This window comes from Nesoenas mayeri (assembly GCF_963082525.1).
Source record: "Nesoenas mayeri genome assembly, chromosome: 1".
NCBI classification, from domain to species: domain Eukaryota; kingdom Metazoa; phylum Chordata; class Aves; order Columbiformes; family Columbidae; genus Nesoenas; species Nesoenas mayeri.
Window position 1 is genome coordinate 90,414,203 of NC_137541.1, and position 13,933 is coordinate 90,428,135.

A 13,933-nucleotide genomic window follows, 5' to 3' on the forward strand; every position below is an offset into this window, starting at 1 on the left:
ATCAGGAAATTTTTCATCTTCTTTCCTTTCTGATGATGTTTGGAAACAAATGACAAACAAATCTTCCTAGAAAGTATCTTTTTATCGAGAAATGTGCCCTCTTCCTTGACAGGAAGAGCCACTTGCCTGGATATAGTGGTGAAAAAAGATTTTACTTCTGGTGACTTAGCTTCTGTCTGGATCACAGTATTTCCAAGGATGTTATCAAAATGACAAAAAAAATGATAAAATGTAATGCCCTTTTATAAAAACTTTAAATAGCTACTCCAACATAAATCTGTGAGGTTAGCAATTTAAACCCTGTAGCTAAACTAAACTAAATAAACTAGTATGCTCCTCACAAGAGATTGCCAGGATTTTCTCTAACTGTACTGATCAGTGAGCAGGAACATGAAGGAAGGCAACCCATTCTACTTTTTATTTCTTGGATGGCTGGAAGTGTAGATCCCTAAAGCCAAAGAGAACTGGATACAAATAAGCCACACAGCTAGCAAGAGCAGAATTTTGAGGCAGAGATTCAATATGGTCCAGACCAACGGAGGATTGTAAGAAATATATGTGAAAAACTGATAAATATTTTTAATAGAATAGCAAAAAACCTTATTAACTAGACTGAAGTCAGTGAAATTGTTCAACAGGACATACAAATAAAAATAAACACCCTTGATAGTGCAGACAATAAGGAACTACTCAAATGGTCAGATTAAAACATCAAGGGCAAAAGCTGTACAGAAAACAATGAACATTCTTCATTTAAAATTAGATAATATGTAACACAATGTTGAACTACTTACAATCTCCATTTTGCAAATGAGCCCTTCTTTTCTCTTCAGATTTCATTTTGGCCTTTATATACCACTGGCATCTTTTAAGAAAAACAAGTGAGGTTTTAATTAAAAAATACTTGTAATGCATAAAATAAATGTACACTAAGTTTCATCTGCACTTTTATGAAAGCCAAAATTCTTTGCATTTGGAATACATATTTAGTTGTGAATCCAAGGAGAGAAATAAGCATGAAGAACTACAAACTAGATACAAATAAAAATAAATCATAGTTGAATGATTACCATGAAAATGACTACTTAGGTTCAAGTTTGATGCAATATTTTATTTCCAAGTCTGTCTCCTCCAAAGAATCCTGACACTTTAATAAATTATCGCTTCCTGCATTGTTGTTTGTTTGCATTGGTTTGTGCTAATTAAACCTTACCCTACTAACTTTCACATCCAGTGGGTCAAAAAATGCATATTTTCTTTATAAGAGAATAGTTTCTATGACTTCACTATGTTTCAGGAATGTTTTTTTTTTCCCTGAGTAGCTCTGTGCAGCCTGAGCCAGGCACTATCTCGTGATTTCCTCTAAGACAGCAGGCATCATATAGGATATATAATACATAGCCTGCTATGTGAATATGATGATTTAACATCTGTTGGTGTGACTGCTATAAAATTGCAAATCCTTGGCAAACACCAACAATCTTTGTGGATGCTCATGAATTGTGAGCAACTTTACCTGCAAATGCAAGGGTATCTTGGAGAAAACTGCCACATGGCAAACTTTCAGGTTCCTTGGAATGAAATCTGCCCCAGCCTGAATGCTGCCTACCTGCAGGGCTATTAGTGCTGATTAAGAGGGTCACATGATAGGAGCGACTGTTTCAGTCAAGAAAAAGCAAAATATTTGCTCTCAGTCTTAAGGCTCTTTCTCACTTACTGAACGGCCTAAGAAGTATGACTTAGAGGGAAATCTTTTGGTCTAAGGGCTAGGCTAAGGGCTGTTGGGGCACTGACATCAGTGAAGAGCAGCAGTGTCTGTGGACATGTGGTTTGGTGTACAGACATTCAGCTCCAAGACCAGACTGAAGAAAAATGACTAGCCTCCGTGTGTTCACTACCAGACTTATTAAGTAAAACAAACTATAATTATAGATAGTATATCCAGTAAAATACTAATAACAGAGATATCAGAAATATGTGAACATGAACACACGCACTTCATTTCAATGATTCATTTAAACTACTGAAACAGAGTACGATCACTCATAAATTCATTCATTGCTACAGAGGAGATGATGAACACCTGAAGGGCAGAAACTTTGGAAGCTGTCATAATTGGCTGTGATTTGTAAGGCCCTTGTTTTCATAGTTATGCACCCTTACAGAAGGAAACAGCAACCAGCAGATTCTCAGCTCCTGTGGGAATCTTCAGACTGTACACTGGTTGCTGGGACCACTAAGTGTGCCAGTGCCATTTTTAGGACCTGAACAACTGGTCTGTAGGGTGCCAACTGCCAAGAACACTGAGCACAAGCTCTTACACTTCAAATGTCTGACAGAGGGAATAGTCAAAGAAACAAGGTTTTAACCCTCTGAAGTATGCATATGGCCCCAACATTTGACTACAGAAGCCAGTGAGTAATCACCAGCAGAGGAACCTTCCAGCTCCAGGTCTCCATTCCCTGTAAGTGTTGGCTACAGAACAATTGGAGGGGAATAATTTCTGTAATGATAAGGATAAATCATATTGAGCTTTAACACTGCATTTTCTGGAATTCAGCCAAGACCCTTGTCTCACTGCATATCCCGCACTTTCAAGTCACTTTCATTTTCATTTTTCTATTTGTGATCGACAGCTCTGCTTCCTGCTTGCTCTTGGTGGATAATCACTCAGCGAAGTGCAGAGGCAGGTGCTCATTTAACCCAACCTCTCCACTCTGAATAGACTCATCAGCAGCCCTGTGACTCGACAGCTCATCAAATTGCTAATTCCAAACAGTGAAGCAGAGCACATCTGTAGGGTACCAATCCCATTTTTCATGCAGAAATTTGCCTCCAATCCAAGAGTAAATTGAGTATTTATTCAAAATTTTCTTGCTCTGTCTTCTGCTGAATATACTCCTATTGCTGCATTCAAGGAGCACTTAAAAATGAATTCATATCTTACATAATTGAAATGGTCCCATTGAGTAAGATGTTAGAAAGCTAAGAGAATCACTGATATATTTAACATTAGCAAACAGGAAGAATAAACCTGGAAATAAACTCATTTCCATTTTTTTTTTTTTTCATTCCTGATTTTAGTGCATCTTTTTTAAAGGAAGAGTTTGTGTTATGTTTCAGGATTCCACATAAGGATTCCACACAATCATTTCCACTGGTAGGACTTCACTTTCTTTTCAAATGAGGGGTAATGCTATACCAACAAAACAGAAACTTAATCACAAATCTGAAAGTGCAGCACTATTTATTGAAATCAGCCCCATCTGTGACCACCATTATCACATTCAGAGGAGTCAGTATAACATGTTTTCTCTAATGTGTTAACACTGACTCTAAACCAGGACAGGAATATTGCAGAATCCCATCCCAGTTCTGGATTTTTTTCTGTCCCCAAGCCAGGTAAGAAAAAAAAACTCCATAGAGAATCCTCTTCACATAGAGGCTCTTCCACTGGATGTGTTTTTGCATCTGAAAGAGGGCGAGGGGAAAAGGGTAGAGAGGCGCCAGAGCCCACACAACCCCCATATGGAGGTTATTTCAGGAGCTATGAGCCAAACTCATTTGTTCAAAGGCCCAGACCTCTACAGAATATCAGTCTGGTTTGGAGTCTTCTTGATCCACGGCAGAATTGTAGTGTCACTAATGTCTCACAGAGGAGACAGGAATATAATCTCTTTGTCCTTTTGACTTCTGCTTTGCTTGCCGGCGGAAGCAGGTGAACTCCTGAAATCACACAGGAAACACCCAAAGGCTCATTGAAAATGGAAACAGGCACCATGGAACCAGCTACGTCTGTGAGAATCCAAGCATGTGAATGGACTGATGTTCCAACATCTATGTGCATTTTTTAGCAAGTCCAATTAGAATTTGTGAGATCCCATAAAACATTTGGTGTGTAATTGAGCATGGCACCTGGCCATTCAAATCAAAATGCTTTCTCATCCAATTTGCCTAATGGCATTATTTGATCCTGAGCAACACATCAACTGAAGGAAGGTAGACAATCAGTGCTGTACTAAAAGAACTGAAAGTAAAAGAATCAGGGTAGTTATAAAAAACAATCATTGTCCAGACTGGTGAATTCCCCTACCACTGCAACAGTACTGCTGTAACATACACTTAATTGGGATATCTTCAATCCAATTTAAAAAAGAAAAAAAAAAGCCAAAAAGCAATAACACAGGACCTTAAGAAAGCTGTTTTGTTTTCATCAGTGATATCACAGGCAGTAGAATCATATTAGTATTTTGGAGTAAAGTTTTCCTTAGTTTAATTTCATTATATAATTACTATATTTTCTCTTAACAGACGCAGAAATGTGCATATGAAATAAATACAAAATTGTGCATGATTTTTCCTACAAAGTTAATATAGTGCAAGTAATGAAATATTGTCCACTCAAGTGCCTTTAGCAAGCTACACTGACAACCACAAGACATCAAAAATTCCAAGGTTACAGTCTTTGCAGCTTTGCAATTGACAGTTAGGAGATTTTACAAAAAAATACTGTGTTTTTTTAATTATTTTTTGTCTTCTTATGTCAGTCTTGAGGGCGCAGGTACATTGTATTTTTAAATTCTTGCTCTCCAGGGAAGAGGACCAGAAACTTATTTTAAAAGCAATCAGGCTATTTCCTGATTTCACATAGTTGCTAAGCTCCTCAAACTGGGTTTCTATGAAAAACAACACTAACAGAGAACTGTGAGTATGAGCAGTGCTGAAAAAAGAGGACATTCACCCTGCTATGCCTAACCCTTATTTTACCACTGAAAATCTGGTGAATGACTTAGCTATTATTCTCAAATTCTTAGTTTTGGATGACTCTAACCCTGAGTAAATGAGAACACTGTAGTATTAATTACCTCCCAGTGATCAGGAAGAACAAAGTGAGGATGACCAAGAGAGTGAATCCACCAACAGCAGCAGTAGCGATTACAAGAATTTGTCCCTGCTCCGCAGCCATATCAGAAGCTGAAAAAGAAGCACAAAGAAAAGAGGTTAATGATCCATATCCCAGGCTTCTTGAAAAACGGATGCTAACATTCCACTGGTCAAATACTGCAATTACTCTGTAATAGTTTCTTCAGTGCTTGGAATGGACAACAGATGCAAATGCGCCTGTTAGGTGAAAAAACATAATCCATGTCTCGGCTATGATGAAAGGGAGAATACGTTCACAGGTTTTTAAAAACAGGAGCTGCAATTATCAGGCAGTTTTCATTTACTAAAGTTTGAATATAACAGTGTTTTTGGCACAAAACTAGAACGTATCTTTCTTTAGCTTTATTTAGCTTTATCTTGCACCTGCTTCAGAACTCCTCTTCATCCAACTGTCCCAGTTAAGTCAGCAGCAGTGCTACATATGCAAGATATATTAAACTGGCTTCAGGAGAGGGCAAAATAGAAAAAACACACTTAATGTGTAGCCTCACGCACTCTTCTGTATGTCTGGTGTTTATTTTAACTGTCACAAAATGCATATGGTTTTACCTATTGTGCTCTGGTGACTGGCAACACTGTAGTTGAAAACATGAAAAAAAATTATTTTGTTATGCCTTGTTTTTTTCTCTGTACTTTTTGTAGGAGGTTTACGAATTAAAAAAAGACCACTTGAAGTTATCCAGTTTCTAGGCACCTGCCCTTTTCATTAACTTATTCTGTATAATATCAAATCTCTACACTGACAAAGTACCTACTTACAGTCTGGTTAGTCCTCACTGTCCAAGTACTATATAAGCAGAAAAAGAATTATGCTCAGTTTTATCCTATTCCTGTCTTTTTACTCCAAGGCTTTATTTCTTAAACTGAGTTACACTTGAACATGTCCACCACATGATGTTTACCTAATTCTTACTTTGTTTCCATGAGAAACCTAACATTGTTCTGAAAGGAGAACACATACTTCTATTCAAAAACCTCTGACAACAGTAGTAAACGTAGAAAAGAAAATAATTTTTACATTTATCAGGAATGTAACTTTGATTTTTTAAACTTGCAAACTGTTCTATAAGAAAAATCTTCAGATTTCTTTAGGCACCAGATAATTAAAACTTAGGGAAGTCACCTAGGTTGCTGCAGAGAAAGCTCAGCAGACTTTATTTTCTTACTTTGCAGTAGATGAAGCCCAACACAACGCACACATTGCTGCCCAAAGCCTTATACAATGCTGTTTCCAAGAAAAAGATTTGGCTTCTAAATAATATTTGTGAGTGGTTTAGAAATTAGCACTGTAAACTGGCTTTGTAATAGTAGCAGAGCAAATAAAACCAATAGTGATTTATGTCAAATTTTCAGCAAAAACAACTTGTTAAATTTCTGCCATTATGTTTCTGTCCCTATAATTTAATGGAGATATGCACAGGCAGTAAATTACAAGGCATTCAGTATCACTGTTCATAAGCTCTCCACAGACAAGTTAAATACATACATCTTCCAGTAAATGATGTAGCAAATACTCACTGAATAAGTAATCTCCAAAATAGTGATATTATAGGAGTGGATTCTAGTTCTGCATTGTGTTACGTTCCACGGGGTCAGATTTAGTTGGGAAAATACAACATAACAAATACCGTGTCACCCAAGTAACAATGAAAATAATAACAGGCTCTCAAGATCAAAAACTGGATATTATTTTCAGATTATCAGGGGTTGTGCTAAATGTGGCAAAGATTTACAGCTGGGCATGGTTAGAAGTTGTAAATGGAGGAGGAGGCTTTAGATGAGACTCTTGCCAATCTCTGCAATGGAAGCAAGAGGACAAACTGCAGCCCTCTTTTTTCTTTAATAGGAAAAAGATGTGCAAAAATAGTGAATTCAGGAGGAGAAAATCAAACTCGGCTAAATTAGTTGTGGTTTTCTTCAACAGACATGCATTGCCAAGGAGACAACCCAAGGCCTTTATTCATGACTAATTAAATGTGCAAATGTAGGGACTTATTCCATGGTCCAAGGAAGAACTCTGCAGCTCTTGAGATGAGGGAACTCATGTGTCCTGGATAACTTGTGTTGAATATAACTACTGTTTCTTAGTGTTTTAGCTAAAATAGAATGCAATATATCAGTTTAATAATATATATTTTCTATCAGGAACCAGAGTCAAATTAAGGAAGGGGAGAAATTACAGACTCTGTTAGTTCTTTCCACCTCTAAGCAACATGATTAGCTGAGACTGCTCATACTTAAAAAGTGATCATTCTGCTTCTCTTGTTCATATTTTACTGTGTTGCCAGAGCTTCCAGAGTCTGATATATTAGGATTTTATTTTCAAGTAGCCAAATAACTGTGAGGGGCTTTCAAGCCTGAAACTTACCAATGACCTTAATTTACTTGTCAGATAAAAATGTCAAATGACAGACAAGTATAATTGGAAAATGCGGATTTGTTAAAAACTGACAGAGAGACAGGTAAGGCAAAATGATGGAAATACTTATTTTTGCTTGAAGTGATCCTTCTAAAAATCAATAAAGGCACAGTGCTGTGAACAACACATATATAAGCACCTGCATGTGCATACACAGACTCCTCACACGTAGGTAAAAGGTTCCATAATCCACTATCTAGGCAGTGAAAAGATATTAATCAGTGACACTCAAGAATTATAAATTTTACAGCATTTTGCCACTCTAAATTAAATTCAACATGTCCCTTACTCTCTGTATTGTTTCATTTTGTTTTAATTTCTCCAGCTTTCTCTTAAGGTAAGGCTTAAGTTGTAAATAACAAGACCTTTAATATGTATTTTTTTCTGTTATACATGTTCTTGGACTTTTTTTGCCATATCCTGCTTTTTCCTCCTTCATTTTTCCTCCAGCTCCAGCTCCCCATTCCCTGTAAGTGTTGGCTACAGAACAATTGGAGGGGAATCATTTCTGTAACAATAAGGATAAATCATATTGAGCTTTAACACCACATTTTCTGGAATTCAGCCAAGACCCTTGTCTCACTGCATATCCCGCACTTCCAAGTCACCGTCATTTTCATTTTTCTATCTGTGATCAACAGCTCTGCTTCCTGCTTGCTCTTGGTGGATAATCACTCAGGAAAGTGCAGAGGCAGGTGCATATTGGTGTATGACCATGTGTTCCACCTTAGGACTGTTCTTGATTATGCAAGACAGAAAAATTCAGTTCAAAAAACAATTATGCTAGGTTGCAAAGCCAAGGAAGTTCCCATGACCTTATTTCATTTCTTTGTGTACACATACTAACTAGAGTGTTATATTTAATCATAAAGTAGTATACAACAAGGAAAAGGGAGGATTTATTACTTATTCCAGCAGAAGATTACATAGTAGACTATAATGTTTGGGTGTCAAAACTCTTCAAACACATTGTAGTTGCAATTAATGTGATTAGTCAAAGTGGTGATCTGATTTTAAAGCTGCAGCATGTATCATACATGTACCCAGAAGTGTATTATCCAATTAAAATCTTCACTCCCATTACTCTTCATGCTAAATTCAGGTTATATGCCCAAAATGACATCTGAAATGTCTATCTGCATTGTTTCAGCTTTCTTAACACCATGTCCAGAAGTTCCTTCTGCATTCAGTCTCATGTCAGTTCTGTCCCCACCATCCACTCTTCACATCCACACCCTGTCTCAGCACCACTCTCAGTTCTTGAACCAAATGTGTAGAGAAGGAGCTGGACTTCCCTGCCTCTCTGGGCTCAAAGAATATATCCCGAGTCTTCTTCACTTCCTCACTGGACAGACTGGAAGAAATAGTGCAGACGTTTTAGTCATGGTGCAAGAGGATGAAAGACAGAGCATCTTCCACCTCTGTTCTCCTTTCTCTTCTTTGAGCAAATTTCTCCAAAATATTTTAAAAGGTTGTGTATTTGGTATAAAAGGGCTAGAAGCCCTATTGACATCTGTCTTCTTTTTCTTAGCTACATCCTTTAGTTATTTCAATTTGATATCTATCAGGCAGCAGACCTTCCAGCAGACTGAAAGATAACAAAGTGACAGAAAGACAGCTAGACAGATAATAGTGATTTGCTGTAAGACAGATAAGTGCGAACAGTGAGAACTGGAGCTCTAATAGACAGGAGCTGGCTGTCAGATGGATTCACAAGGCATTGTAAACAACGGTGCTTAAGAAGAATATGAAAGAAAAATATAAAGTCTAATTAGGATAACCTTTACATTTTCAGAAGTGCTGCAGTTCTGTGCGCCAGTGAACTGATGGGCTCCAGTCTATGTGGGAAAGGGAGAAGGCAATGGACAGGCAATCTTAAAAATTACTTTTAAAAGGGAAAAATAATGTCAATAACAGCATAAGAATGCAAAACTTCTTGGTGTGTGTTCACCTGAAAAGGCTTCTTTCAAGTGCTGCCCCTAACAGTTGCTTCCTGACCAGTGTATGAACGGAAAGCCTGTGCAAGCAGTTTGAGATGTGAGCAAGCATGTTGCTCCTGTTTAGGAAACACAGAGGAAAAGTAAAGTCTCTGGGGCTTCTTCTGGGCACATACAGTAGAGAAATCAGGTAGGCCAAAGTGAACAGGTCCTCAGTACAGGGAAGACATGGACCTATTGGAGAGGGTCCAGGAGGCCACAAACATGATCAGAGGGCTGGAACAGGTCTCCTATGAGGACAGGCTGAGAGAGTTGGGGTTGTTCAGCCTGGAAAAGAGAAGGCTCCAGGGAGACTTTATTGTGGCCTTTCAGTACTTAAAATGAGCCTGTAAGAAAGATTGGGACAGACTTTCTGGCAGGGCCTGTTATGATAAGACAAGGAGTAATGATTTTAAACTAAAGGAAGGGAGATGCAGGCCAGACATGAGGAAGAAATTTTTTACCATGAGGGTGGTGAAACACTGGCCCAGGTTGCCCAGAGAGGTGGTAGATGCTCCATCCCTGGAGACATTCCAGGCCAGGCTGGATGGGGCTCTGAGCAACCTGATCTAGTTGAAGTTGTGTCTGCCCACTGCAGGGGATTGGACTAGATGAGCTTTGAAGGTTCCTTCCAACTCAAAACTATTCTATTCTATGAAATCTGGAGAACAAATGGCTGAAAATATAAAACACAGTAAGGAAATACTTCAAATGAGATGTTCTGAGGTATCCAGCGCTGACTACTACTGAATGAACAGTAGGACTAGGTAGACATGGGCAGAGATCCAAGAAGACAATTTCTAAATATGAGATATGTGCCACATCATTTGTTTCAACCAGAAATTTAATTTACTATTGTCAAAACATCAACCATTTTAACAACAACAACAAAAAAATCTTCTTTTTGCATTGGTAATTCAGTGTATTTCTAAAGATCCTAGGGACAACTTCTCTGTTGTGGCATGAATCACAGCACGTGCTGGAAACAACATTGGACCTCTATCAGAATCAATGATTCAGAACCCCCCTCTTGAAATTTGGAGTTCTTGAAAGAATGGAGCTCAAGGTTTAAATCACATCTGGTGGCAAATCCAAACCCACGTGATTTGAGTCTGAAAAGTTAAAGATGGATTTTGTGGATGTGGGCAGAAGAGGAAGAATGTGAGAATTCAGTAGATTTGGCGATACAAGCAAGTTATCATCTGTGCCTGTGGTAAAGAAATTAAAGTTATTGTTTCATCAACATCAGATTTTCAGGCCAATTCATTTTTCACAGTCCTCAAATTTATAAAATACTCAATCAGATATTTTATTAGCATTTCTGAATTTTTTTTTTTTAATTGTTAATATGATTTATGTGAAGCATGCAAAACTCTACATTGCTTTCAGATTAAAAATCATCATGTGCTTATATTTATCACCCTGTTTAGCCCAAGCACTAGTCCACACTGCACACATTCTACTTTGCCCCTTACGTCTCTTCTGGAACAAGCCAACTAGTTCCCTTTCAAATTTTTTTTTCTAGTGATGGGAAAGCTGACATGGTTTCAAAACAAGCCCTGCACAAGAGAGCTACATCACGAAAACACTGCACTGCCTAACGGCTCTAAAATGTTCAATATTTTACCAGTTCCTCTAGGCACAAGGGCCTCTGAGGTGATATAGTAAAAAGCAGTCCTCCAGGAAACAAAACAAAACAAAACAAAAAACTTTGGATCATCAACTTTTTATTTAAAAAAACCCCAACCAAACAAAAAATGTCTTCCATAAACAGCTAGTTAGAAGAGAGAGAGGGAAAAATAGTGAAGGAGAGAGAAAACATATTTGCTCTGGGTGAAATGATTTTTTATTCTCAGAGTGCATTTTATTTTATCCTAGGAAGGACCAGAGTTTTTTTGTGGTACCCCTGATACATAAAAACAGGACCTATGAACGATGTTATGCTTCAATTTATAGGCAGAGTAGTGGTACACGTATGTGCTAGAATGCATGAAATCCTGCAAGTTTTGCCTGTAAGGTGCTGAAATAGGGAGAGTGAATAAAATAGCAGTAAGTAACATGGTCAAAAGCAGTAGTTACAATGCTTTGCAAAGGTATTGTTTCCCAGTAGCAACCTCTTAGCTTTAACAGCGAAGAAATGTCCGACAACATCCATTCATCCATTCTTGCTTCCTTTAAGAGACTTTTTCTACCTTTTCTAGGTAACTCCTTTTGCTTTCATGAAGGGAGTACAAATTTTACACTTTCAGATGTTCCATTTATTGGTTTCTGCAGCAGGGAGAAGAGTTCAACAGCAAGATGCTTCCCGCGCAACGGCTGCCTCAGTCTGCCGGTCAGAAAGTAAGGGTGCTTCCCAAAAACCAGATGAGCATTGCATGATTAGGTACCTGGTTTGTCATTGCTCCTAAGAGCTTGCCTTTCTTCTGCTTCATGCTCCATCATTAATAATTACATCAAAAAGTCTTGGTGTTCCTAGTAAGGATGTACCTAATTTTGCCCTATATAACTGAAGTGGCACACATAGTGTTTCAAATAGTAAACTGGAGATGTTGTGACATTGATATACACATCTCTCAATTGATGAACCATTGCTTTTTTACCGCTTGTCTATCACTTTAAAGAAAAATCCAAATTTTGGATTGCCCACTTTACCACTACTGAGTAACAAATTATGTCAATATTTAAGCAGGGTAGATGGAATAATCTTGTATGTTCACCTGCAACTGGTCCTGGAATCCTTCTTTAGATGTTAAGACTATAACGTGTACAACTAACTGGTAGAGCTGAAGGATGTTACTAGCTAATGTCAGTTGAGAAGGGTTTTTGTCAAATACATTAAATATTTTTTTATCATTTTAATGAGACTGTTAGTTGATAAATTTTCTGTTGACAACACAGACTTTTAAAAGACTATTTTTCCCAGCCTTCTGACAAAAACATTAGATTTATATAAAATTAGTATAGCTCACGTGAAACTAATTAAAATCTGACTAACAGAAAGATCAGCAAATGTAATTGCAAATGTGGAATTTTCACCAAGTAAGTTGTTTCTAATGGGTAGAGATGGAGAGAGCGGCAATGGTCTGTACTGGTCTAATATTATTTGGCATCTTTCAGAAAAATTGAGAAGAATACATATTAAAAAATCAGAAATTTTTCAGACGAGCTGCATGCTGCCAGAGTAGTAAATGATGAAAATAGATTCCTTCACAGCTTGACTTGGACTGGTCTGTAAGATAGATGCATGCCAGCAAGGGCAAATTGACATTTACATGTACTGATATAACTATGCAGTCCAAGTCTCAGCACAACCCTCCCCAATCCTTCCATCTAAATGTAGGTCAGCATCTTGGAATACAACTGTACTAGCAAACACATTGCTATGTTATTCAGCTGTGTATGACAATGCTCTAGTTCAGGCAGCAAGTGCTTGACCTGTAAGTGAAAGAAAACTGAATTATAAGGAGGTAAGCGGTGTTAGGTCTGTTTACAGCATCATAAACAAATTTAGTTTTCCAGTTTAATTCAGTATCAGGTTCAGCTCTGTTGTAATACTTCAAAAGGGATGGTAAAATTTTGAAGAGCTACAAAATGATTCAATGTTTAGAAAAACTGTGGGTTTTTTAGTGTGAGAGCGCATTTATATCACAGGAAATACAAGAGAATTCTTAAAAATGGCATATTTAGGTGAGGAAGCACCTTTAGGTGAGGAAGAGACTTCTGATAGTATTTAGCTTTTTAATTTGGCACAAAAGGGTCACAAGGCACAAGCTAAATGAAAATAATCAGGCTAAACATAACATGCAAGTTTTTAATGACAAAGTTTAAGCATTGGCATTAATATGGTGAGCTCCTCACTACTCAAAGACTATAAATCAAGACTACTTGTATATGTTACATGTTACATTTCAATCTATTTTCATTAGGTGTCTGGAAAAGTTACAATTACAGACATTTGGCCCATGTTATGAGAGGGGTACAAAGAAATGATCATAATGATCTGATACTGCCTCAAAGTTTAGAATAGGCCAAATTTCAAAATACTGCTGTTAGGAAGTAAGATATTTGGAGTTGTAACAAGGCAACATTTGATTGGTTGCTAAGTACTGCTGCCATTGGAAATAATATTTACCAGCAGGCTCTGACATTGCTTCTTAATTTTTTTTTCCCCTTTGAAATCTAAAGAAGTACTGTATAAATATTTGAATAAGACCACAGTCCTTTGAACTACCTTTTAAATTAAACTGCAGTCTTTATCTAGCTCCAGGTACCATTTCCAACAGTGGCAGAATTTCTCTTGACCTCCATCTCAGTTGATCATAAAGAAAAAATTCTTCCATCTACATTTCCTTTCAATCACACAATGATTTATAACAAATCAAACACTTCTAGCCAGGCACAAGCTTAAGCAATAAATGTTGGTAAACAGCAAATATGTAATGTCTATTTATGTTTCATTAGCAAGATTCACACTGAGTGCTTAGAAGTAATAGAGGTAATAAATGTTTAAGAGTGTCGTGAGCTCATCATGCAGCCCAAGGGCCAGTTGCATGAGCACAACTGAGAAGGAGACATGAGGCTGGGAGGAGTGGAT

General features: G+C 37.5%; 1 protein-coding gene across 1 annotated transcript in view; it reads right to left on the bottom strand.

Moving 5' to 3' along the window:
• EPHA6 (EPH receptor A6) overlaps positions 1 to 13,933 on the bottom strand; it is a gene marked incomplete at both ends in the record, with an annotated part of 485,307 nt that overhangs the window by 118,816 nt on the left and 352,558 nt on the right. The window contains 2 exons of the mRNA XM_080364048.1: positions 795 to 865; positions 4,866 to 4,974. Coding sequence (XP_080220174.1) covers positions 795 to 865; positions 4,866 to 4,974 — 180 coding nt within the window. The remainder of the gene's footprint in view (positions 1 to 794; positions 866 to 4,865; positions 4,975 to 13,933) is intronic.